This window comes from Podarcis erhardii (genome assembly GCF_964252035.2).
Source record: "Podarcis erhardii genome assembly, chromosome: 9".
NCBI classification, from domain to species: domain Eukaryota; kingdom Metazoa; phylum Chordata; class Lepidosauria; order Squamata; family Lacertidae; genus Podarcis; species Podarcis erhardii.
Window position 1 is genome coordinate 70,146,421 of NC_138512.1, and position 26,388 is coordinate 70,172,808.

General features: G+C 45.5%; 1 protein-coding gene and 1 long non-coding RNA gene across 3 annotated transcripts in view; one reads left to right on the plus strand and one right to left on the minus strand.

Annotated features, from left to right (window-relative positions):
• CCNI (cyclin I) overlaps window positions 1-26,388 on the plus strand; it is a 56,538-nt gene that overhangs the window by 25,212 nt on the left and 4,938 nt on the right. Inside the window, exons 2-4 of one of the 2 annotated variants that reach the window (XM_081877088.1) lie at window positions 4,002-4,158; window positions 22,218-22,352; window positions 24,713-24,787. In XM_081877088.1, the coding sequence (XP_081733214.1) occupies window positions 4,045-4,158; window positions 22,218-22,352; window positions 24,713-24,787 (324 nt within the window). In that variant the 5' untranslated portion in view covers window positions 4,002-4,044. The remainder of the gene's footprint in view (window positions 1-4,001; window positions 4,159-22,217; window positions 22,353-24,712; window positions 24,788-26,388) is intronic. The other variant, XM_081877089.1, reaches the window with a different exon arrangement.
• On the minus strand, window positions 9,014-24,706 carry LOC309350457. The gene is made up of 3 exons (XR_014160394.1): window positions 24,438-24,706; window positions 23,983-24,067; window positions 9,014-9,139 (listed from the first exon to the last, which is right to left on the minus strand). It is a non-coding gene; the product is annotated as an uncharacterized lncRNA (long non-coding RNA).

A 26,388-nucleotide genomic window follows, 5' to 3' on the forward strand; every position in this document is an offset into this window, starting at 1 on the left:
GAAGTGAGGTTACAGGGAACCAGGCAGAGGGCCTTCTCGGTGGTGGCTCCCGCCCCATGGAACGCCCTCCCATCAGATGTCAAAGAAATAAACAACCATTTGACATTTAGAAGACACCTGAAGGCAGCCCTGTTTAGGGAAGTTTTTAATGACCGATGTTTTAATATATTTTTAATCTTTGGTTGGAAGCCGCCCAGAATGGCTGGCGGAGTAGAAATAATAAATTATTATTACAGTGGTACCTCGGGTTAAGAACTTAATTCGTTCTGGAGGTCCGTTCTTAACCTGAAACTGTTCTTAATCTGAAGCACCACTTTAGCTAATGGGGCCTCCCGCTGCTGCCGCCGCACAATTTCTGTTCTCATCCTGAAGCAAAGTTCTTAACCCGAGGTACAATTTCTGGGTTAGCAGAGTCTGTAACCTGAAGCGTCTGTAACCCGAGGTACCACTGTATTATTATTATTATTAGTTTGTTTCCAGTGCCGACTTTCATCATTTTGTGCTTGCCTGAAAGCAGGCAGAGAGAACGCTGTTTAGATCCTACAGGTGCACCCAGGCTATTTGTGAATCTCACAATTGCAAGCTTTGTCAGCAGCTTGACCAAAGAGCTGGCCAACTTCCTAGGCGTCCGATTTCGCAACCTGGCAGAAGCTTTTCCAAGCTGAACGTGCTTTCCCACGGACCTCGGCCTGCAGCCACGGGTTCCTTTTAACCAGAGTATATTTACTGCAGTGGAGGGAGGGAGTGCATGTGGTGAACAAGTGCTGGGGGGCATGGATGGGGGTACGGTGAGGGTCAAGCATCCGACCTGGATGGCCCTCTTATCATGGATGCTTTAGTTGAGATTCCTGCATTGCACGGGGTTGGACTAGATGACCCTGGGGTCCCTTCCAAGCAGGGTGGATAAAAATCAAATAATAAGATTTTTAAATTTCAAATTGGATTTTTAAAATAAAATGCTTTTGTAGGAAAAACCTTTCTGAAGATACTTTTTCTATTTAAGTTACATTATAGTCCAAAGGCTGTTCATCAGGAAATAAGGATTTGTTTTTTATGTGAGCTAAAACTCAGTCTAAGTAACCACGTCAGTTAACAAACATGGATACATATACTATAACGTTATTGTTTTAGTTAAATAAATTGTTTAAATTGTTATTAAGGAAATGATTCTTTTTCTCCTTCCAATAAAGTACAGCAGAAAAGTTGTCCAAATATAAACAGTTAACTTTTTAAACCTCACAATAATTTCATAATTATCTGTCTTATGTTTTTTCCTAATAGTGTAACCAAATCAGTAATTGTTGATTTAACTGTAAAAACTACTGTGAACATTTATTATTCCAAAAATGAAACCTTCCTCTGGTTGCAAATATTAAGATTATACCAATAGCAAGAACGAGTCTTTCTGTAAATAATAATAATAATAATAATAATAATAATAATAATAATATCAAGTCTTACTGACTAGTGATTTAAATCATGATTTGAATCGATTTGATTTAAATCAAATCCACCCTTCTTCCAATGCTACAGTTCCATGATTCCATGACAGCTGAGTTACTGTTGTTTATAGAGAAGGAGAGGGATGAGGCATTGGGGAGGACAGTGTAGTGCAGACACACCGGCAGAGCCATTCCAGCACTCCTGCTGGCGTGTTTGCTCTGCGCCCAGCTCCCTCCAACTCTCAGCGTCCCAGCAAGCAGTAGTGACTTGGCTGCTGGGAGGTCAGGTGAGCACCACCACCTGGAGTCTGGGGGCCAGTTTTAAGCTGACTTCCTAAACAAACCCAAACAGTTGGTTTTATACAACTTAAATTAGCGATCGGGAGCCAGTGCCCTCTCCTTTGTGGCTGGACTGCAGTTCCCATCATCCCCAGAAAAGGGCCACAGGGCACAATGGGTCACTGCGTCTGGCTGTTAACCAGAAGGCCGGTGGTTTGAACCCAACCATGGGATGACAATGGGCAGGACTCCTGCCTTCCGGGGGTAGATGACCCTTGGTGTCCCTTCCAACTCTACAATTCTGTGATATTTAAGTTCTCCAGCCCTGTTGGAAAACCTAAGGACACAGACTTGTTGAAACATTCTGCTAAGGCGTTTTTAAGCCAGAAAGTATATCTGTCCAAAGTTCACTTAGTTTGGGGAATGATGGAGATATGTGGAAAAACAGGAATCCTGTATCAATGTCTCCCACCCCCTTCTGTTACTTATAAAGGAATGTCCAGGGGTGATGGATGTAAAAGTCCTATTTCAGATGGAACAAGTGTAGAGTAAGGCTGGTGCAAGGTTGCGAAACTCCAGGGCTCGCAAAGTGGAATCGGAAACTGTGGCTTGAAGTGGGTGTGCAAACCATGGTTTGCGCTACAGATGGTTTGTTGTGATGCCTGAATAGAGAAAAACCACAGTTCACTGTTGCCATTTCCTCTCTAGACGCTGGAACGTATTGGAGGAGGCAGGTGCAGAAAGTGTGGAGAGAACGTAGAAACTACCGATGAAACTACACCTGAAAGCAGACACACACCTTCAAAACTTGATTTGCCAGTTGTCGATTTGGAAGGTTGCGCTGATTTTTTGGCACGGGGACTGAGCTGGGCCTCTTTCTAAGTCGGGGGCAAAGTCCCTCTTTGCATGTAGGGATTTAAGAGCAGAAACTCCGTTCAGCTGGAGCAAGCCGGTCTCAAAACGCTGGAAAAACAAGCTTCCTCCTTTGAACAGTTTTGCTGCCCTTCTAGAATCCTGCTTTTTTGGCCAGACCTGAAGCTCAACTCTCTCATCTCATGGAATATTCCACATGCTGACATTCGAGGCTGCGTTCCAGCTGGCTGCTCTTAGCAATTTCAGATTGAAAAGGGGGGGGTGGCATTTTCAGGGAGGTGTGCCCGGGCTCTTAAATGCACAGAAAAAGTTTCCGTGCCAAAGCAGTATAGCGTAGCACTTGTTGCTGACCGGTCTGCAGGTACGAGGCACAATCCAAATCTGGGCACGGCAGATTGTGTACTTAGGTGTCATAATTTCAGTTGACTGACTTCCACATTTGATGTCAGGACTTTCCACTGACAAATACAGAAAAGCAGAGGCGAAAACAAGGCTTGGCCTTCCTTTGGACCCGTGTGCAGCAATTTAGAGCTTGCAAGACCCGGAGTCTTGCCGGCCTGGTCTTCCCCATTCATTTCAATGGAAGATCCAGCACTGCCCCAGGTATCCTCTTGCGTTTACTGAATGGTCACATCCTCTTGATTCCCCCCACTTTACCGTGTTTGCTAGGTGCGTTTCTACTTAAAAGCACCTCAACTGACAGGCAGTTAACAATGAATGAAATGTAAACGGTGCATCATTTTTTAAAATGATGCATTTTTTAAAAACAACATTTTTAACAAAACAAAACAAAAACCCCACCGAAATCTTGGGAAGAGCCATAGATAGCTCAGTGAGAAAGCACTTGAATTACATGCAGAAATTTGGGTTACTGCAATGCATTGCATGTGAGCCCGAAACCAGAGCTTTTGTAATAAGTTTGGCTACTTATTGGGGTGCCCAAACCACGTGCCCATTGCATCTCTTAAAAGAATTCAAGGTTTTGCAGACAGCTTACCCAAAGATGTGCCTTCTCCCTATTTGACATCTTTAGTTGGCTGTTCACAACATGCTTATTCAGCCAGACCTTCTGTTTTTAGTTCCAAAAATTGGTGTCGATGGTTTTACGTTGCCTGGCTCACCTGTTGGCATTTCGCGATAGATTTGATTGATATTCTGACTTGCCTTCTTGTTTCTGTATTTGCCTGTACGCCGCTTTGTAGACTAAAAGGAGGTATAAAATGCACAAGTAAACTATTCACTGATGCAGCTCTCAATAGTTCAAATATTGTTAAAACTGTAGGGAGTCGGAAACCTTTGCCGACTTGCTGCAAGTCATCCAGAAATCTACCAGTAGGACCAGATCAACCATTTTGGCCCACTCCTGCTTTAACCAGTAACTTTCTGCTATGTTCTTTTTCTTTGCAGGTAGCTGTATCCAGTTGGGTGGCCGGCAGTCCCTCGGGGTACCATGAAGTTTTCGGGACCCCTGGAGAGCCAGAGGTTGAGTCTCCTTCTGGAGACGGCAATCTCTAGGGAAGCTCAGATATGGAAAGTGCACCTGCGCAGAATTCAGCCCAGTCAGGTAAAGTTGAGTGGGTTGATTTGTCGGTTTAGCGCAGGGTTTTCCAAACCGATTGAGTTCACTGACCCCCTTCATGAGCTTGCAAAGTTGTCCTCAAGCCCAGTGCAAATTTGCAGGCATTGGAAGTGAAATGAAGCCCAGAAATACCTATATATAAGCATCACTTCTTAATCATCGATCACCATTACTAGAAACCCTAAAATGTGAAAAATATGGACTATTGTTGTACCTTGCTGGGAGGGGAGGTGCATTCTGTTTTTCTGAGGCTCATAGTTCCTTATTAATTTGTTCACACTACACCTTAAGGAGCGTCTCCATCCCCATTGCTCAGCCCTGACACTTGAGGTCCACCTCCAAGGGCCTTCTGGTGGTTCCCTCCCTGCCCTGCGAGAAGTGAGGTTACAGGGAACCAGGCACAGGGCCTTCTCGGTAGTGGCGCCCACCCTGTGGAACGCCCTCCCACCAGATGTCAAGGAAATTAACAACTATCTGACTTTTAGAAGACATCTGAAGGCAGCCCCATTTAGGGAAGTTTTTAATGTTTTATGTTTTATTATAATTTTAATACAGTCGTGCCTTGGAAGCCAAACGGAATACGTTCTGGAATTCTGTTTGACTTCCAAAATGTTCGACTTCCAAGGCACGCCTTCTGATTGGCTGCAGAAGCTTCGTTCACAAACTGAAACACTCCCTTCCGGGTTTGCGGCGTTTGGGAGCCAAAACGTTTGACTGCTAAGGTGTTCGTCAACCAAGGTACGACTGTATTTTGTTGGAAGCCACCCAGAGTGGCTGGGGAAACCCAGCCAGATGGGTGGGGTATAAATAATAATAATAATTCTCCTCCTCCTCCTCCTCCTCCTCCTCCTCCTCCTCCTCCTTCTTCTTCTTCACACTATACATAGGAAGCATTTTCCCCACCCCAAGCCCTTTTTGATCCTAGTCTTTATTCACCCCATTTAAGGGGGGAGAGGGTCAATATTAACTACTTTGGGAAACCCTGATATCAGGATGTCCTTTAACATTGCTTTCTTTCAAGTAGCTCGACCCATTCAATCAAGAGGTCCATTTATTTATATTGAGGTGGGACCGTGACGTTTAATTCCTCCGCATGAGTAATGCTTTGTTTGGGGAGCGGATGTACAGCGCTTTAAAGAACAGGCTGTGCTGTACGGCTACAGTTGTTAAAACATTTCTGCAAGGAGCACACATGTGGAACAGCTTAATTGATGCTGACTCCCATATTTATTGGATTACTAAAATTCACACTTAAGGAGTTGACCGCTGCTGGGCAACATTTTTGGGAAATGCCTTACGCTCGATTTCTGCGGCTGCCTAAAGGCTCCTGGTATTTTGCAGAACAGCAGGAATTGAGATTTGCGCAATTAAAGTGGATTAAGGTGACCCTACTGCAATGAATCCACTTTCTACCTTGATACGAGAGTCCATGAAAACGTCTTGGGAGAACGTGGCTTGCCAAAGGCTCCGTTGGCTTAGTAAGATTTGCCCAAAGGCTCAGGAGACACCTGCAACATACATTTAAAATACTCGTCTACTGCTCCAAACAGTCATGGTTTCACCCCAAGCATGCTGGCAATTGTAGTTTGTTCAGGCTGCTTGGGAGTTCTTAGGATACCTCTGTTCCTCCCCTCTTCTTCCCTGAGCTGCAGTTCCCAGAGTTCTCTGTGAGGAGATCGGGGGTCTCAGCACCCCAGCAAACTACAGTTCCCAGGTGTGTTTTTTCTGCGGAAAGTCATGACGGTTCAATGTATTTTTAAATGCATAGTGCAGAAGGGGCCAAAATTTGATGAGAGCATCTGGAGGAAGACTTAGGACGAGGCACAATAAGGTGTTGTTGGCAACAGCTGGATCTGTTCGTTGCTTTAGGCCTTGTGGAGAAGGGCATCATGATAGATTGTTGTTTAGTCGTGTCCGACTCTTCGTGACTCCATGGACCAGAGCACGCCAGGCACTCCTGTCCTCCACTGCCTCCCCCAGTTTGGTCAAACTCATGCTAGTAGCTTCGAGGACACTGTCCAACCATCTCGTCCTCTGTCGTCCCCTTCTCCTTGTGCCCTCCATCTTTCCCAACATTGGTCTTTTCCAGGGAGTCTTCTCTTCTCATGAGGTGGCCAAAGTATTGGAGCCTCAGCTTCAGGATTTGTCCTTCCAGTGAGCACTCAGGGCTGATTTCCTTCAGAATGGAGAGGTTTGATCTTCTTGCAGTCCATGGGACTCTCAAGAGTCTCTTTCAGCACCAGAATTCAAAAGCATCAATTCTTCAGCGATCAGCCTTCTTTATGTTCCAGCTCTCACTTCCATACATCACTACTGGGAAAACCATGGCTTTAACTATACGTACCTTTGTTGGCAAGGTGATGTTTCTGCTTTTTAAGATGCCATGATATAATATTCACTATATTAAATCTGTGGTGTGGCTGTGGCCTTGCATAGCTCAGTCCCATAACCACTGCATTGTATAAGCTGTCAGAGATTTGCAATGGGAGGAGCGCGTTTCCATTCGCCCACATGGTATGTATGGCAACCGAGGGATGCTTTCATCTGTGTTCCAGCAGCAGTACATAGGTTTAATTATTATGGTCTTGCATCCCAAGCTATAGGCATTTTGCTGGCATGGGTTCCGTGTCAAGCACTTTAAATTGTTGCCAGGACAGAATGTCCCTTTTAAAAATTATGTTGAGCCGGTCATTGTCAAGCCACAGAGCCAAGCGTCTCCACCCCCATCGTTCAGCCCGGACACTGAGATCCAGCGCCGAGGGCCTTCTGGCGGTTCCCTCATTGCGAGAAGTGAGGCTACAGGGAACCAGACAGAGGGCCTTCTCGGTAGTGGCGCCCGCCCTGTGGAACGCCCTCCCATCAGATGTCAAAGAGATAAAGAATTACCTAATGTTCAGAAGACATCTTAAGGCAGCCCTGTTCAGGGAAGTTTTTAATATGTAATGCTGTACTGTCTTTAACACTGATTGGGAGCCGCCCAGAGTGGCTGGGGAAACTCAGCCAGATGGGCGGGGTATAAATAATAAATTATTATTGTTATTATTATTATTATTATTATTATTATTCGTTCCCACCTTTTGTAGAATGGAATCCTTTGTGGTTTCATATTTGCGTTCAGGTCAATTAGTTTGGGATTGCTGTTGGCTAACTGTCAGGCATAAAAAAAACCAAACCCATGTGGGTGTGACAAAGGTAAAGGGACCCCTGACCATTAGGTCTAGTCTCGGACAACTCTCGGGTTGCGGTGCTCATCTCGCTTTATTGGCCAAGGGAGCCGGCATACAGCTTCCGGGTCATGTGGCCAGCATGACTAAGCCGCCTCTGGCGAACCAGAGCAACGCACGGAAATGCCGTTTTTACCTTCCCACTGGAGTGGTACCTATTTATCTACTTGCACTTTGACGTGCTTTCGAACTGCTAAGTTGGCAGGAGCAGGGAACCGAGCAATGGGAGCTAACTCCGTCGCGAGATAAAGCGAGATGAGCGCAGCAACCCCAGAGTTGGCCACGACTGGACCTAATGGTTGGGGGTCCCTTTACCTTTTCCTTTAATACTGCTTTAACTGTTTGTAGCAGATGGGGCTGAGTCGTGTTAAGGGAGTGGCAATGTTCAGTCTACACCGCCAGCGATAGCTCTCTAGGATCTAATGCAGAGGACTTTCTTAGAGCGCGAACTACATGGAGGTGCAAGGATTTGAACTTTGTGCCTGATAGGTGTCTGTTGATTGTAGCTCCGTTTAAAGGGGGGGGGGGAGACAGATAAATCTCTATATAAGCATTTTAACGGGACACCAACTTAGGACCTGAAAGTTTCCACTTAAGTAAGTCTGCTTCCTCCTTCTCAATAGGTCAGCATCTGCGCTTGGAAGCATTTATTTTTAACACCGTGTTTCCACCGGATTATCAGGTTCTTTCCTGCGTTAACGTTAAGTTGTTTGGCATTGATTCAGACTGGGCTTTTAGAAGCTGAAATTCTGATAAATTGCTTTGAGCCAAATACATAATCTAAGTCTTTTTTGGGTTTTTTTTAAAGGACACGTTTTAAAGTGGTTAGGATTCCTGAGTTCATTACAGGGGGGGCTGGGGGAGGGGGAAACAGTGGGGGCCTGAGGCAAAAAAAATACCAAATATGTCACCACAAAGAAATATATTTCAGTGTTTGTCAGTCCTGGGTTTATTGCAGTGATATAAAATCATTCGTTTTGGAATTGGCACACATGAAGAATATATCACAAGGGACTCTGGACTTTTCTGTTGAAACAAGGTACTTCAGCTTAGTGCTAGCTACAGATTTTTTATTTTCCCAGTCAAAGGTCAACAGTCTCCTAACTAACTAATCTGAAGATACCGTATTTATTAACACTCTCTCAGTTCATTGCACTAGGAAACTGTGTCCTGTTAACACTGTGCTTACTGCTGCAGATGTCCCGATCATTGACAGGGCATTTGCAAGGCTGTGCCTGCTGTAAAAGTAAAATTCTCTGCCCAAGGTGACTTTAAAATTCTGCAATAAAAAAGCTGGCTACTGGCCTGTACACTTAAAAGTAGCATGCAAATAGCTCAAACCTTTGCATGTTTTCAGTGGTACCAGCTTGAAGGTAATTGTCTCAGGTGGCAATCCTATACACATAAGAATATAAGATTAGCGCGGTGGATCAGGCCAATTGACCATTTGGTCATAGAATCATAGAATTGTAGAACTGGAAAGGAATCTCAGCTAAAGCGTCCCTGACAGATGGCCAGCGAACCCTTGCTTAAAAACTTCCAAGGAAGGAGAGTCCACCATCTCCCAAGGGCAGCCCTTTAGATATTTGAAGATGACTATCATATCTCCTCTTTTCCAGGCTAAACATACTTAGCTCCTTCAACTGTTCCTCACAAGGCTTGGTTTCCAGACCCTTGATCAACATGGTCGCCCTGCTCTGCACACGTTCTAGCTTGTCAATATCCTTCTTAGATTGTGGCGCCTAGAACTGTCCTCTAGAGGAGGAGAAAACAAGCTTGCTCCATCTTCCATGTGACAGCCCTGTAGATATTTGAAGATGGTTATCCTATCTGCTCTCAGTCTCCTCTTTTCCAGGCTCAACCATTCCTCATAAAGCTTGGTTCCCCAGACCTTTGATCATCTTGGTTGCTTTCCTCTGCACACGTTCCTGCTTGTCAATATGCTTCTGAAATTGTGGCGTCCAGAACTGGGCACAATACTTCAGACAGATGCCAGCAACAGTTGTCTTCAGGTTTGAATTCCACAGAATTCAGTTTGTAATAACTACGAAATGCAGTGTAAGGAAGTTAAGCAAGCGATCAAAAGGCAAGTGAAAATCAATACAAAATATTTAATGCGATGGATGGGCTACCGCCCATCTTCAAACACAAATCCACAGACACACCATTCAGGACCACCTGAATGAAACTCGTTCACCACAAGTGCAAGCAAATCGCTTCCCCAGAACATACTTATACAGTGGTACCTCTGATTGCGGACAAGATCCGTTCTGGAGGTCCGGTTGGATCCCCGGGTTTCCGCAACCCGAGGACCGCTTCTGTGCGTACGCGTGTAGTGAAACCCGGTCAAATACTTCCGGGTTTACCGCTTTCGTGTCCTGAAGTTTACGTAACCAGAGGGTTACGTAACCGAAGCTACTACTGTATTCGGTATGTGTGGAAAATCCCAAGACCTAAACAAGAAAGATAGAAAGAGAATTCTAACTGGTTGCCTGGAGGAGATCTTGACTTGCCATTGGTGACCAGGTGTGCATGTGTTGTACAGTGGTACCTCGGGTTACATATGCTTCAGGTTACATACGCTTCAGGTTACAGACTCCGCTAACCCATAAATAGTACCTCGGGTTAAGCACTTTGCTCCAGGATGAGAACAGAAATCGTGCTCTGGTGGCACGGCGGCAGCAGGAGGCCCCATTAGCTAAAGTGGTGCTTCAGGTTAAGAACAGTTTCAGGTTAAGAACGGACCTCCAGAACAAATTAAGTACTTAACCTGAGGCACCACTGTATTGTTTTTATTTGCAAGCCTGCATTAGACACAGTGGACGCTCGAGTTGTGAACGTGATCCGATGCACGTTTGCAACCTGCAGCGCCGCATCTGTGCACACGCGGGTTGAAATTCGGCACTTCTGCACATGCACAAAGCGTGATTTAGCACTTTGAGCATGCGCGACCCCCGAAACCTGGAAGTAACCTGTTCCGCTACTTCCGGGTTTCGTGGGTCTGTAACCTGTAAAAACACAACCTGAAGGGTCTGTAACCCGAGGTATGACACTACTGGAGAATGAATATGGGTGATTGGGAGCTAGTTAGCCAACCAGCCGCCTTCTCCCCTTTGGCATAGCTGTTCTTGAAGAAGCTCTCGCCTTGGCTCAAGGCCCAGGCAGGTTTCCTGTGTGCTGGCATCCGGACAGCGTGCAGGGATTGCCACCAGCATAACAGACATACCACGGATTATCCTGGATTTCCGGGCCCCGCTGGTGCGGATCTAAGGAGCCTGGGTGGCAGGAAGGGCCAAGGGTCTCTGCGGCAGCTGTTAAAACGACAATCCCTGAGATGCAGGAGGACTTGCGTCGGGTTCCAACTGTTCATTTTTTAAAAAAATGGGGTAGCAATTAACACAGAGGGGGGTTAGTATAGGAAAAAGAAGTGGGGTACCCAGGCTGCGGAGCGGCTGGTCAGAACATCTCCCTCTCTTTGTCTTAGGTATGCGTACTTTGGACATGTGTGGAAGCACCTATGGTCTGGAAGCCTGTCTAGATTACTGTACATGGGGCTGCCTTTGAAAAGGTTTCAGAATCTGGAGCTGGTTCAGAGTCAGGCTGCAAGAGTGTCAGCTGACTGGGCGATTTGGGTGGAGGGGGTGCACAATGAGTACGATTGGGGGCTTTTCACCCTGGGGCAATCCTGAAAACATTTTTCTTTTTTCTTTTTTGCAGCTGCTGAGCCATCTGGTTTAGTGCAAACCAGGCTTTTGCAGAGAGCCAGATGGGGGCACTTGGAAATGCAAAAACAGTTTTGCAAAGTCCCGTTTCTGGATCTGTGCCACCTTTGCTATATGTTCAAGCTCATCCTTTAAGCAGCTTGAAAGCCTTTTAACCTCCCCGCAGCCCAGACTGCACAAACCTGGTTATAGTTACGTAATCTTATGCAGGGTGAAATTCTGCTGTTCTTCAGGCTGGTGTGGTGGGTGCGTTCATGTTGCCAAAGAACAGGAAATGCATAATAACCCCCTCCAAGAAAAGGGGCATTGTGTGTGTGTGTGTGTGTGTGTGTGTGTGTGTGTGTGTGCATATTTATAAATAATTGCTATAATTTAAATAGAAATACAATAGATTTCACGGTAGCGGGGAAGGCTGTAGCTTGGGCCATAGATCAGTGGTAGAGGCCTGCCTGAAGTCCCAGCTTCATCCTCCAGCATCTCCCAAGTTGGGATGGGAATATCCCCCGTCTGAAACCCTGGAGAGCCACAGTGTCAAATGCTAAGCTAAAAGAGCAAATGGTGTGGGTTGGATTAAGGCAGCTGGCCTACGTTCCTGTGTTGACCAAGTGACCTGTGTGGTTCAGCGTTAGAAACCTAATGAGAGAAATGGCTGGATGCTCTGTTAGTATTTCATGCCTCTGATGCAGCAGATGTGATGGGTGTAATTCACATGCCCGTCTGGGAAGAGCGTGGGAACGGAAGACAGCCTTATCTCTTTTGGACTGTACTTTTGCTTTTACTCTGTCCTGTGTTCTCTCGGAGCTGGGGAGAGAGGACGCCATGATTCCATTGTCCGTACATAGTGTGTAAATAAATACTGTATTTTTTGCTCTATAAGACTCACTTTTCCCCTCCTAAAAAGTAAGAGGGGAAGTGTGTGCGTCTTATGGAGCGAATGCCGGCTGCGCAGCTATCCCAGAAGCCAGAACAGCAAGAGGGATTGCTGCTTTCAATGCGCAGCGATCCCTCTTGCTGTTCTGGCTTCTGAGATTCAGAATATTGTTTTTCTTGTTTTCCTCCTCCAAAAATTAGGTGTGTCTTGTGGTCTGGTGCGTCTTATAGAGCGAAAAATACGGTACATAGTTTAGCTCTACGATGTTTCACGCTTCTTGCGGTGTTATGCTAGAAGATTAGTGTCGCTGAAGCGCACTGGAGAAGAAGGGAAATGCCTTTTCCAGAGCTGCGCATACCAGAGGATGCTCAGAGTTCGGGGGCTGCAGGGGCACCCCAGGGCATTTTCCAACATGCTCATGATGGGAGCCAGCATTGGGTTTTATTTATGGAATTCAATTATAGATGTTCACTTGCTTTTCTGCCAAGATCTGTATAGCGTACTTTTCCGTGCATTGTATGAGGGTTTTTTAAACTACAAAATAAAGGGGGAAAATGGGGGGGGGGTCATCTTATACATGGGTAGTGCAGAGGGGGGACGGGCAATTGGTTGCACCCACGAGCATGATCTAGCGATTGGGTGGGTGAATGGTGTCAGCTGCAAGGCCTGCTTTGGATTGGCTGCCTGCTTCGGCAATTAGGCTTGCGTCGCTTGCGATTGTTAGCATTTGCCAGTTGGGTGAGTGACATTCGGTTTGGCACCCCTGCAGCCCAAATTTTCTTAACAACGGTGGGAGCCCCCCCCCTCCAAAAAAGCTCAACAACTCTGTGCCATCTCCCTCCATTTTCTTAAATTTGAGCCCCCCAAAATAGGGGGCGTCTTATAGACGGAAAAGTACGGTACCAGCTAATGGGTGGAGTGGGGTAGCAGTCCTCCTACAGTCTCTGAATGCTTTAATACAATTTGGAATATCACAACTGCCCGGATTAATGTGCTATAAAAGAAAGACAGGTATAAAAATAGGTGCTATTGAAGAAACATATAACGAAAAACAGGCGAACAAACTTCCAGAGAAACAAATTCTGTTTGTGATGTTCTGGAATAACAAGTTTCGGGACAGTATTCAACCTTAAACTTCTTTTGCCTTACTGTAATTATGTAGGATGTTCTCTAAGAGTATATATGTATGATTAGGCGTTTTGTTTTTTTTAAATGCTCCTATGGACCCAAAGCACCCATCTCCCAAAAACAAAATTTAACCATTATCTGCATTTGTTTTGGGTGTGTGTGAGCGAGAGAGACAGGATAGGGCTTGTTTAATGGCACATGTTATTTCTGGCGGTTTATTTTAATGTTTGGATGGTGTTTTTTTTATCATGCATTTTAGTTAGGCTGCATGTGCATTTTTCGTAATTGATTTTATACTTGTAAATGGACGCCATCTTGGCCATTAGGTAGCACATCAATTAATCAATAATAGGTGCACAGTTGTTGCCTGTAGTACTCCTATGGTCCACATCCAATGCCCTCTTCAACCTGTGCTCCTCCTCCTCCCTGCTGACATTGCAAGTCCTGCTCCGAGTAGACCCATTTGTAATAAATGGACTTGACGAACTTGTTTTTAGTGGGCTTGCTCTTGAGTGTGACTTAGTCAGACACAACCCTCCGTGTCATTTTGGTTTGCGATGATATTCTAGGGGGCCATGTTCCAGGCACCAGGTTCCTATGGTGTTTGCCATTTTGAAAGGATCAGTTATTTTAGCCGAGATGTCGAAAAGTTCAGATAAGGAGATACAGGATGCATTGAGGTCTCCTGGGTCCCAGGCAGGAATCGCCCCAAGTCCCAACTGGAGGTGCCAGGGATCAAACTTGGAACCTTTTGCTTGCAAAACGAAGACTCTACCACTGAACTACAGCCATTTCCCCAAGGATCTGTGTGGATGGTACAGCTGAAAGCAGAGACTTCGGGACAAAGCCTGCCATGCTAACTCTCACAACTTCCTCGAGGTTCCTTCTTCCTCCCCACTAGACCTGCTCAGGTGTAGCTGATACCTGGGTGCAGCGGGTGGCGCTGTGGTCTAAACCACTGAGTCTCTTGGGCTTGCCGATCGGAAGGTTGGCTGTTCGAATCCCCGCAACGGGGTGAGCTCCCGTTGCTCTGTCCCAGCTCCTGCCAACCTAGCAGTTCGAAAGCATACTAATGCAGGTAGATAAAGAGGTACCGCTCCGGCGGGAAGGTAGACTGTGTTTCTGGGCACTCTGGTTTCCGTCACGGTGTCCCGTTGCGCCAGAAGCGGTTTAGTCATTCTGGCCGCATGACCCGGAAAGCTGTCTGAGGACAAACGCCGGCTCCCTCGGCCTGAAAAGCGAGATGAATGCTGCAACCCCATAGTCACCTTTGACTAGACTTAACTGTCCAGGGGTCATTTACCTTTTTACCTTTGTTGTTGTTGTTGTTTAGTTGTTTAGTTGTGTCCGACCCTTCATGAGCCCATGGACCAGAGCACGCCAGGCACTCCTGTCTTCCACTGCCTCCCACAGTTTGGTCAAACTCATGCTGGTAGCTTCGAGAACACTGTCCAACCATCTCGTCCTCTGTCCTCCTCTTCTCCTTGTGCCCTCCATCTTTCCTAACATCAGGGTCTTTCCCAGGGAGTCTTCTCTTCTCACGAAGTGGCCAAAGTATTGGAGCCTCAGCTTCAGGATCTGTCCTTCCAGTGAGCACTCAGGGCTGATTTCCTTCAGAATGGAGAGGTTTGATCTTCTTGCAGTCCATGGGACTCAAGAGTCTCCTCCAGCACCTTAATTCTTTTTTCTTTTTTTTTTTAACCTTTACCTGCAGTTAACCTTTCCCATGTTGAAAGGGAACCATTTCCCCTTGCTATATTAGCTCAGTTATCCCTTCCTCTGACCAGGCAGGAGATCTCCCCAAACATGTGGCCGAACCAACATTGGCATCTTCAAATGTTGACCTTTGTGAAACCTGTCTACATGTTTATGTGGATGGCGTCTGGTCCAAAAACCAGTACTTCTAAGGACAGGGTGTGCTGACCATTGTTCACTAGCACAAGCCATGCGGTTCTCTTAACATTATCTCATGGTTTGTGGGGGGTATTCAGTTGACATTATACTCTGTCCTAAGCACTTAGTTTGGACCAGGCTGTAAACTGACTTGGAGGTTGCTTTGCAGGAGCGACATGCTGTGTTCTTTAATCGTTCATTTCCTCGCCTCCATTCATGAGCTAAGGACAGTGCAGCACACTCTGTTTAGGTCACAGTCCCTGGCTGAAAGCAGTCAATACCAGACTCCACAGAGCTCTGTGTCGTATCCAGCGCCGCTGTTCTGCTGGGGCAGAAAACTTCCACTTGTGCAACTCTGGGTTGTTAAAACCACCCTGGGAATTGTGCTTTTTATTATTATGTTTATGTATTGATACTTAATTCAAAGATGTACAGAAATACATACCCATTACAAAGCACCTTTTTTATAACATACTGAGATAAAACAGCTACTTAATCTTAAAAAAGGAAGGTAGAAAATACAAAAAAAGGGAGAAATCTAAGGGAGGAGAAAGCCAGAGAAAAGAAAGATAAACCTAAAGAAAAAGTAAAATAAAAGGACTCTCTGCAGCTACATAAGCTACTCCTTCTTTAAGATCCAGCCATTCTGTCTTCTATAAACCAATGTTTTTTTCAATCTTCAAATCCAGATATTACAAGTCCTTTTTTCCCTTTCATGCAAAAAGTCCGTAAGGAATTTCCAAACCTTAACAAATGATTTCTATCTAATTGAACATGTCAGCTTAGCCATCTCAGCCAAGACCAGTAATTTTATCAGCTGTTCTTCTATAGGAGTAATGCCTTGTCTTTCAATCTTTGTGCATGTAGAAGTGAATTGTATATTGGAGTAGTCTTCCACAGTCCTGGGAACTGTAGTTCTGTGAGGGGGAATAGGAGGTCTTTTAACAACTCTCAGTACCCGTAACAAACCACAGCTCCCAGGGTTCTTTGGGGGAGAAACCCGGGGTGTTTTAAATTAGCATTGTAGTGCATTAGATACATACAGTGGTACCTCAGGTTAAGTACTTAATTCGTTCCAGAAGTCCGCACTTAACCTGAAACTGTTCTTAACCTGAAGCACCACTTTAGCTAATGGGGCCTCCTGCTGCCGCCGCACTGCCAGAGCACGATTTCTGTTCTCATCCTGAAGCAAAGTTCTTAACCTGAAGCACTATTTCTGGGTTAGCGGACTCTGTAACCTGAAGCGTATGTAACCTGAGGTACCACTGTAGTGCCAAATCCTGCTCCCTAAAACTATGCAGCCCCTACAGTGGCTGCTGCTTCCTTCTCAAGCATTCCCTTCTCCGGCCCTACCAAGATCTCTTGGTCACAGACAGTTAAGTAAAGCACATTTGACACTCATCTGGCTGCTCCAGCTAACACTCTGGCTCTGCAGGTTCCTTAGAAATCACCTAAGGGGGGCTGGACTTTTCCACAGATGCCAGGCAGCTGAATGCAAATATTCCAGAAGGCCAAGTCTTTGGGCACAAACAGAATGGGACCATGTTCACAGTGGGAGCAACTTGCATTCATAGGCTTGAAACTCTGCTCCTCTCGCAGCACTGTGTAATTGCAGGAAGTGTGGGTGTAAACGGTGTAAAGGACTCAAATTTTCCACTCCCCACATCGTCGCAAACCCTGAGAGTCTCCTCCACCCTGGCCGTAACTTTCCAGTGAAACGTTTTGGTGGTTCTTCAGCTAGAGGAGAACTTAGTCCTTTCTTAGCACCTAGTCCTTCCTTCCAAGTCAAGAGTTCAGGCAGGACAGCTGCCCTCCCAAGCGCTGCAGCCTGGTTCCTGTAGAACTACAACTCCCGTTTGGACTACAACTCCCATCAGCTCCATGGGTTTGCCCCCTTTATTGGGGCATTGAGCATGGTGTGCCCAGTGGGCCCGTCTCTCTGTACAGTCATACATCTTGTTACTTTTGCTTCATGATACATTTTTTCAGGCTGCGACCTGGAAGTACCGGAAAGGGTTACTTCCGGGTTTCGCCACATGCGCAGATGCGCGAAATGTCGTTACGCGCATGCATAGGAACGGCGAATCGCGGCACAGACACGGGTTATGTTTTTTACGGGTTATATTTTACCATTGCACTGTGGAGAGTGTATTAACTTATGGTCTGTGTGTTTGGGAGCTGCACGGCCAGGGAAAAAACAATGCTGTCCAGGGTTGTAAAGACTGCAGAGAGAATAATTGGGTGCACTATTCCCACCTTGGATCAAATCTATGCTGTCAGGTGCCATAAGAAAGCTGCAGAGATAGCGCAGTATAGTACTCATCCCGGAAATGATCTCTTTCAGCTTCTGCCTTCTGGAAGAAGGTATAGGGTTATAAAGGCCAGGATTAGCCTCCTGAGAAACAGTTTCTACGCAAATGCAATTCTGGTTCTAAACGCAGCATAAGGAGTCTCTATAGTATATTGTATTTTAAAACGGGGTTTCAGAGTTTTTAGGGGTTTTTCAATGTTTTATGTAGTTTTTCAATCTCATTGTTCTGTATGGGACAGTGACAATAAAGGTATCGTATTGTATCATATCGTATCATATGTTCCCTTTCAGGTTGCGAACGGGGCTCCGGAACAGATCCCGTTCGCAACCAGAGGTACCACTGTACTGGCCCCCTTCCTTCTTGTCAAGGAGGTCATGCCCACCCATTATTTTCCTTCTCCCTCTGGACCCAATTTATACAACCATGCAGAAGGAAGGCACAGAGCAGGGGGCTGTACCCCTTTGATCTTGTCATGGCTTGCATGCTGACTGCAAAGCATGGGCCCAGTTCAAAGTGCTGGTTTTGAACTATAAAGCCTTAAATAGTTTAGGAACACAATACTTCCCACCTCTCCCTGTGGGAACCAACTATGCAGTTGTCATCTGAGGTCCTTTTGCGTGTGCTTTTTCCATGTGAAGTCCAGAGGGCAGCAACACGAGAAAGGGCCTTTTCTGTGGTGGCTCCCCGTTTGTGGAATGCTTTCCCCAGGGAGGCCCTCCTGGCGCCTTCATCATACAACATTAGGTGTTTTCATTTTGCATTTCTCTATTGTGAACCGCCCTGTGATCTTCGTACGAAGGGCGGGTATACAGATTTAACAAATTAAACAATCAAATCAATACCCACCTATCCTAAATGGGGGACACGGGTGGCACTGTGGGTTAAACCACAGAGCCTAGGACTTGTCAATCAGAAGGTTGGCAGTTCGAATCTCCGTGAAGGGGTGAGCTCCTGTTGCTCGGTCCCTGCTCCTGCCAACCTAGCAGTTCGAAAGCATGTCAAAGTACAAATAGATAAATAGGCACCACTGTGGCGGGAAGGTAAATGGCGTTTCCGTGCGCTGCTCTGGTTCGCCAGAAGCGGCTTAGTCATGCTGGCCACATGACCTGGAAGCTGTCTGCAGACAAGCGCCGGCTTCCTCGGCCAGTAAACGAGATGAGCGCCGCAACCCCAGAGTCGGCCACGACTGGACCTAATGGTCAGGGGTCCCTTTACCTTTATCCTAAATGGGCGGTTGAGGTAGTGACTGGTTTAAGGCAAGTCATAACACAGTGACTCGCAGCAGGGTTTATGAGTGGTGGCTGTTGTGGGTATTATCACAGTGGTACAGTTAAGGCATAATAATTATTTCAGGGCCAAGCAGTCGCACAGTTACAGAGGTTCCCCTTTTGCAATTCAGGAAGGTGTTTTAGAAACCAGCTAACTGGTGCTTCAGGTTTGGGGTCCGTTGTAATGGAGGTGGAAACCTGAGCTGTCTCAGAGGTGGCTGCGGAATTGGGAAACTCTCCAAAGGTCATCGCGCTCTGGGACAAGAAGTCCTTGAGAGCCGTGCCAAGGAATTACTTTTGTAACAATAGCTGTTGTTCTTTCAGAGAAAAGCCCAGCCATATAAATTACCTGCTGCTTAACTGCAGTTTCCTTGGGAGACCTGAAGCTGATCCATGCTCTCGTTTTCCCCTCCTTTCTTCTGCTGACGCAGCCAGTTCTTTTCTCAGAAGGGAAGCTCCTCCGGTTACCCCAGATAAATAGCAATAATGGAAGCTTTTGGACCGAAATTAATGCAAGCCGGAGGTCATGGCCTTGCCGTCAGATGAGATTTGTGGAAAAGCTGGTTGGCTGCTCTGTCCCTCTGTGGGTTTTCTTGGGAGCACTGTTTCTTTTTTTACAAATAACCTGTAAATCATAGCTGAAATGCATTTTCTCAAGATTGCACATCTCTTGTCTTTAATGAACTTAACATGAAAACAAGTGTCAGCAAGCCTACCCAGATATATAATTTCGTTATCTTTCTTAGTTTCAAAAGGCTTTCTGATTTTTTCCGTGTTTCACTGATAATTATCTTACATAGCCTTGTTTCTTTAAAACAAGCTTTTTAACTGTGTCTTATAGATAATTTTATTAAAGCACACTGCTTAGAGAGTTTCACGACTTAGTGAAATGAAATGACTTAGTGAAATGAAATGAAATGAAATGAAATGAATAAATGGCATTTTGATTTCAGGGACGCTCCAATTAAATACTTCATGAAAGTGCATTATTATTATTATTATTATTATTAGTTCCTTCCTTCCTTCCTTCCAGTAAAACTTTTACATCCTTCCGCCCCCCTGCTCCAGTTTGGACCACATGGGTGACTAATGACAAGAATAAACAAAAGAGCCATGCAAGATTTAAGACAAAAGTCATAAAAAGTGCAATAAGAACCTACTAGCAATCAAACTGCACCCAGAAAATAATTTTTCCTTATGGTCCCAAAGCCTGGGCAAATGAAAAGGTCTTTTATATATATATATATATATATATATATATATATATATATATATATATATATATAAATTTTTATTAGGTTTTCACATTTTTTAAAGACATACATACACAAAAAGACACAGACAGACACATATGTAATTTCATACCCTTACTTTCATTACCCTCTTTCTCTGACTTCCCCCCACCCCCTCTTCCTACATCCCAATTTCAATAATTATTTCAGCAAGTTCCTATCCATTATCTTACACATCTTATTCTTATTATAAAAAAAAAGAAAAAAACATTTTACTTAAAAACATTTAACTTTTCACTTTCTAATTCTCTTTTTCCTAAGGTCGACCCCATTTCCCTCCCCATGAATTTCTCCCTTTAATATTACTTGTAAATCCATTTGGCCTGATAAAAGATTATAAAGTTTTAAAAGTTTTTGTTCTCCCCTCCCTCCCTACCCCGGCTTCCGTCCCCAGAGAAGCATCCCCAAAAAGAGTTCCTAGCCCGGGTTCCTCACATCTGAGGCCCTTAATTCCCTGTTAGTCTCTCTCTGCCAGTTTTGTTGGTAGTCTTTTTTGTTGGTCTTCGGTTCTCGAAACAGTTCTATCACAGTCACATCAAGTTTTCTTCCATCCAAAAAGTTTAAAAACTTGTTTCTGAAACTCAGGCCCATGCTTAAGAAGAAAGTCTCGGTCATGTTTCTTTATTCTTTTAAGTTCCAGTGTTCCAAGTAATCCAGGGGCTTCCTTCTTCATCTTTCTCATCTTTTGCAGAGTTGTAATCCAAGGGTCTTCTTCTTTACTTTCTGTCAGTATAGGCTTTTGGTTGGTATTTAGTTGGTTAATATTTTCCACTTGAACTGTCTCCCTTTCTCCTTTCCTTTCCATCCCTCCTTGTGGCTCGGCTGCAGATTCTTTTTCAGGCATGTCGTTTATACATTCGGCAGAATTGTTTGTTTTGGGATTCAAGGTCATGAGTACTTTGCTCATAGCCGTAGTCTGCTCTTGTAAAATTCCCACGAGAAAAAACATTTTTTCTATTTCTGCCAGTAATTTTCCCTCTGCAGCCATTGTAGTGCCTCTGGTCCCCCCTAGGGGGATTCCAATTGCTCGATAGTCCTTTCCAACAGTCTGTTACTTTGTCATTTATTTACTACTTTGTTTCCAACCATCTCATTTCAAATGTATCACTTTTAAAAGAGAGAGTTATTAGATAGCAAGATTTTAAGTTTGGCCGCTCGTTTGACAGCTCCTTTGACAGCTGTCAAACTCTTTGTTCTTTTTCTCTCCGGCAAGACGCCCCCGGGTTCAGGGGGGGGGGGTTACATTAAAAGTTCCAAAATTCCTCCCTTTCTCTCCAGCACAAAATCTTCACCTGTCAGATTCATGGAAAGATCTTTTTTTCCCTGATCAGACAGAAATTTTCCACCTTAGTTCTCCGATCCTTGCTTTAGATTGTTTGTAGATAGGGGGGGGTGCGGACTTCCCTTTAGCACGTCCCCCGGTCGTACCAAATTCAAAATCAAAAATTTTAAGTCCAAATTCCCTTCTACTCACGGGTAGCTTGTTTTACAGTCCAGATTTCAGGAAGAAAGTTAGCGCTCTCCGGTCATGGCTCGCGGCTTCACTCCACTGAGGCAGCGATCTACTCACAGCACCACGCCACCCTCCGTACCCCTTCGTAGCCTTTAAAAAGGCTCTTCATGAGTCGGGGGGGCGCTTAAGGTGCCCACTGAGTCACCAGGTCCGCAGGCATCCGCGCCTGCGGTTTCTGAGGGTCCCCGCGTCGCCGGCGCGGCAAGACCCGTCCTCAACGGAGCCGATTCCCTCCGGAGCTCGGAGGGAATCCGCCATTCGCGTTCGCGCTAACCCGGAAGTCTGCGGCAAATGAAAAGGTCTTGGGCCTCCTCTTAAACATTGCTGTGGTGGGGAGAAGACCAGATTCCGCTGGAGCGGGGAGCTTCCATAGGTGAGCTGGTGCCCTTGAGCACTCCCTTCCAAAGCAATTTTAAGTCCCTTGATTTTGGAGGGAGAATTGGGCAGGAGTATCGCTCCCTCCCCCAGCGGTGTTTGAAAGACCTCAGTATTTTGACTTGTAAAAGCAGCACCCAAGTGATGTGGAGTGGAGTTCAGTTCTGTCGCCCTCCACAATTTGAGGCCCTGTCCATTTTCGAACCCTTAACCTTCCAGGGATATAATAGACAACATCTGAAAGTCTTATGAGAATCTCCACATTAATTGTTTGCTGTTTTTTCCATTCTGTGCTGGAGTTCTGTAATGTCTGGAGTTGCCTCTTGGGCAGCCTTCATATTCTGATATGATGGGGTTTTTTCTACCTTCTTTGTACGTGTGCTGGGAGCTATTTGATGTTCTCACTGGTGTTTTGTGTTGTCTTCCCCTCCCCTTGCTCTCTACAGGATGTGGGCATTACTCCAACCCAGCGGGACGAAGTGGTTCAGTGGATGGTCAAACTCAAGTTCCAGTTCCACCTTTACCCAGAAACGTTGGCCCTGGCTGTCAGTCTCTTGGACAGGTTTTTAGCTGCCGTGAAGGTAAATATTTGACCATTGGGATCTTGGGAACAATCTGTTCGAAAAAGCAATTTTGTTTTTTCCTTCTTCCATCTCCCAGACTTGGCCCCTGTGAGATCTTTTCATGCAGCAGTTTTCCTTATGCTCAAAGATCAAATCCTTGATCTCCGTGCCCTCAGCCCTGTCTCCTATGTGGGCAAGCTGAAGCAAAAAATAAAAACAAAAACAACCAGTTTGTGTGGAAAGGAAGAAGTTTATTGGTTTTATTTAAAGTACAGTGGTGCCTCGCAAGACGAAATTAATCCGTTCCGCGAGTCTCTGCATCTAGCGGTTTTTTCGTCTTGCGAAGCAAGCCCATTGATGGCTTAGCGCTATTAGCGGCTTTTAGCGGATCAGCTGATAAGCGGCTTAGCGGCTTAGCAAAGGGGGGGGGACCCGCAGCCCATAGGGAAATTCGTTTTGCGAAGCGCCTCCAAAACAGAAAACCCTTTCGTCTAGCGGGTTTTCCGTCTTGTGAGGCGTTCGTCTTGCGGGGCACCACTGTATTTATCAACCAGGCCTTTTTTATGTCTGCAACATAAAACCAATAAACATTATCAGCTACCACAGAGTTAGACCTGCGGTGGGCAACATCTGTCCTACCTAACTAGGAACATAGAATTGTAGAGTTGGCCGGGACCCCGAGGATAATCTAATCCAACCCCTTGCAATGCAGGAATCTCAGCTGAAGCATCCATGACAGGTGGCCACCCAACCTCTGCTTAAAAACCTCCAAGGAAGGAGAGTCCATCACCTCCCAAGGGAGACCGTTCCACTGTCCATCAGCTCTTACAGTCAGAAAGTTCTTTCTGGTGTTTAGTCAGAATCTCCTTTCTTGTAACTTGAAGCCATTGGTTCGATTCCTACCCTCCAGAGCAGGAGAAATCAAGCTTACTCCATCTTCCATGTAACAGCCCTTTAGATATTTGAAGATGGCTATCATATCTCCTTTAGTCTCCTCTTTTCCAGGCTGAACATACTCAGCTCCCTCAACCATTCCTCATGAGGCTTGGTTCCCAGACCCTTGATCATCTTGGTTGCCCTCCTCTGCACATGTTCTATCTTGTCAATATCCTTCTTAGATTTTTAGCACCTATAATGACAAGGTCCCCTGGCCAGAACCCCTCTGACATGAATTTATATCTCCTCGCAGACACAGATAAGTATGTGACCTGGCATGTAGCACTCTTTGCAACTGCCACTAGGAAAATTAGAGCAAATTATATAGCCAAGGTAGCCACCACCTGTAAAGGAGATGAATTTATTTGACCCTATCTACATCAATCTATATTCTATCTTTATCACCAAACATTGTATTAATTAACATTATTTGTTAATATATTAGTGGCCATGTAATGATTTTAGCTTATAAATTTTATTGTTTAACGTCTTAACCTGTATATTAAGGTACTTTTATAGCTCTGTTTAGAGTAGGTAATGTCTTGGTAATATAAATGTTTTAAGTTTTTTGTATTAATCCAGCGTATTTTCTTTTGTTGAATGATTCTGTGTACATTGCGGCAGCCTTTGGCTATGTGCAGTAAAACTGACTGACTGATTGCCTCCTCTGCACACGTTCTAGCTTGTCAGTATCCTTCTGAGATTGTGGCACCTAGAACTGGACCTGCTCTCCGGAGCAGGAGAAAGCAAGCTTGCTCCGTCTTCCATCTCATATCCCTTGAGATATTTGAAGGTGGCTAACATATCTCCTCTGAGGGACGCGGGTGGCGCTGTGGTCTAAACCACAGAGCCTAGGACTTGCCGATCAGAAGGTCGGTGGTTTGAATCCCCACGATGGGGTGAGCTCTCGTTGTCGGTCCCTGCTCCTGCCAACCTAGCAGATTGAAAGCACAACAAAGTGCAAGTAGATAAATAGGTACCACACCAGCGGGAAGGTAAACAGCGTTTCCGTGCGCTGCTCTGGTTCACCAGAAGCTGCTTAGTCATGCTGGCCACGTGACCCAGAAGCTGTACGCCGGCTCCCTCGGCGTATAGAGCGAGATGAGCGCCGCAACCCCAGAGTTGGCCACGAGTGGATCTAATGGTCAGGGGTCCCATTACCTTTACCTAACATATCTCCTCTCAATCTCCTCTAACATAGCTAGCCTCCTGGTCAGCAAGCTCCCTTATACCGAGTCAGGCCATTAGCTCAGTATTCTTGGCACAGAGTGGCAAGCTGCTCCTCAGTTCCAGGCAGGGATGCTGCTGGGCATTGAACCGGCGGCCTTCTGCTTGCCAGGCAGGCATCCTGCCATTGAACCAAAGCCTCTCCCCCTGCTGCTCTTGCCAGCTGGCCCTCCGGAGACGCCGCTCCTTAACTCTTCCTCTCCTCTCTCTCCTAGGCCCGTCCAAAGTACTTGAACTGTATTGCAATCAGCTGCTTCTTCCTCGCTGCCAAGACCATTGAGGAAGATGAGGTAAGTGCTCCCCCCCCCCTGGGGGCAGGGGGCCCAGAGCCACCACGTTTGCATTGCGCCACCCGTTTTGGAAAGCTGTCGTGATACGCTTGCGGTCAGGGCTGCCTTGCCAACGCAGTAGTGAGAACGGCGTGACTTTGATTGTTGTGGGCACCCTGTGGGTATAAGGATGGGGTGGCAGGTGCCTCTCCTGCTTGCACCCCGTGGGGTTGTGTGGGGTTGGCACCCTGAGACAACTGGCAGATAAAGGTTGAAGCACCCGTTATCTCTTGTGCTCCCCTTCCCCCTGAATTTGATAAAAGACACACACACAAACACGAGCGCGTCTTTGTTTCCTCCAACACCTAGTAACAATAGTCTTACGGCAAAAATCATAGAATTGTAGAGTTGGAAGGGACCATGAGAGGTAATAATAATAATAATAATAATAATAATAATAATAATAATAATTAAAACACACACACTGGCTCCCAACAGATAATAATAATAATAATAATAATAATAATAATAATAATAATAATAAATTAATTTATTATTTGTACTCCGCCCATCTGGTTGGGTCTCCCCAGCCACTCTGGGCTGCTTCCAAGAAAGATTAAAAGCACAATAAAACATCAAAACATTAAAAACTTCCCTAAACAGGGCTGCCTTCAGATGTCTTTTAAAAGTAAAATAGTTGTTTATTGCCTTGACATCTGCTGGGAGGGTGTTCCACAGGGCGGGTGCCACTACTGAGAAGGCCCTGTGCCTTGTTCCCTGTAACGTGGCTTCTCACAGTGAGGGAACTGCCAGAAGGCCCTCGGCGCTGGACCTCAGTGTCCGGGCTGGACGATGGGGGTGGAGATGCTCCTTCTGGTCTACTGGGCCAAGGCGGTTTAGGGCTTTAAAGCTCAGCACCGACACTTTGAATTGTGCTCGGAAACATCCAGCCCCCTGAAATGCAGGAGTATTTCGCTCAGTGTGGGACTTTTACCCATGACCTTGAAATTAAAGAGCCTCATGCTTTAATGACTACCAGGAAAACAGAATGCCCACCAGCAAAACGGTTTGAGGGAAACGGGCGTTTTCTGCGATTGCTCCCCGCTTGCGGAATGCTTCTCCCAGAGATGCTCACCATCATTACATATCTTTAGGCAAAAACATTCCTCTTTACGCAGGCCTTTGGCTATTAAATAATCTATGGCCTGTTAAAGCTGGGGGGGTGGGGCTGTTATTATGATTATTGTTATCATGTCCATTACCCCCCCCCCAAAAAAAAAAATTATTGGTTTTCCACATTTATGACAAAAAAAGACATTACATAACACACAACAAAGAAAAACACTTTACAATACAGTAAACTCAACACAAAAAAGAATTATTTCTTCAGATATCTAATTCTCATAACATTAATAACTGACTTCCTCACATCCCCTCTAACTGAATTTCATTATAACACCTGTTTGGCAGTTCTCCAAATTCATATTTCTAATAATATTGACTCCTAACATTTACTAAGCTCTTCTCCTATATTAATATTCTAATCCTTAATATTTACTAACACATATTCTTAATCTACCCCTAAGCCTATTTATTACTTCCAAGAGTTTTCTAATTATCTC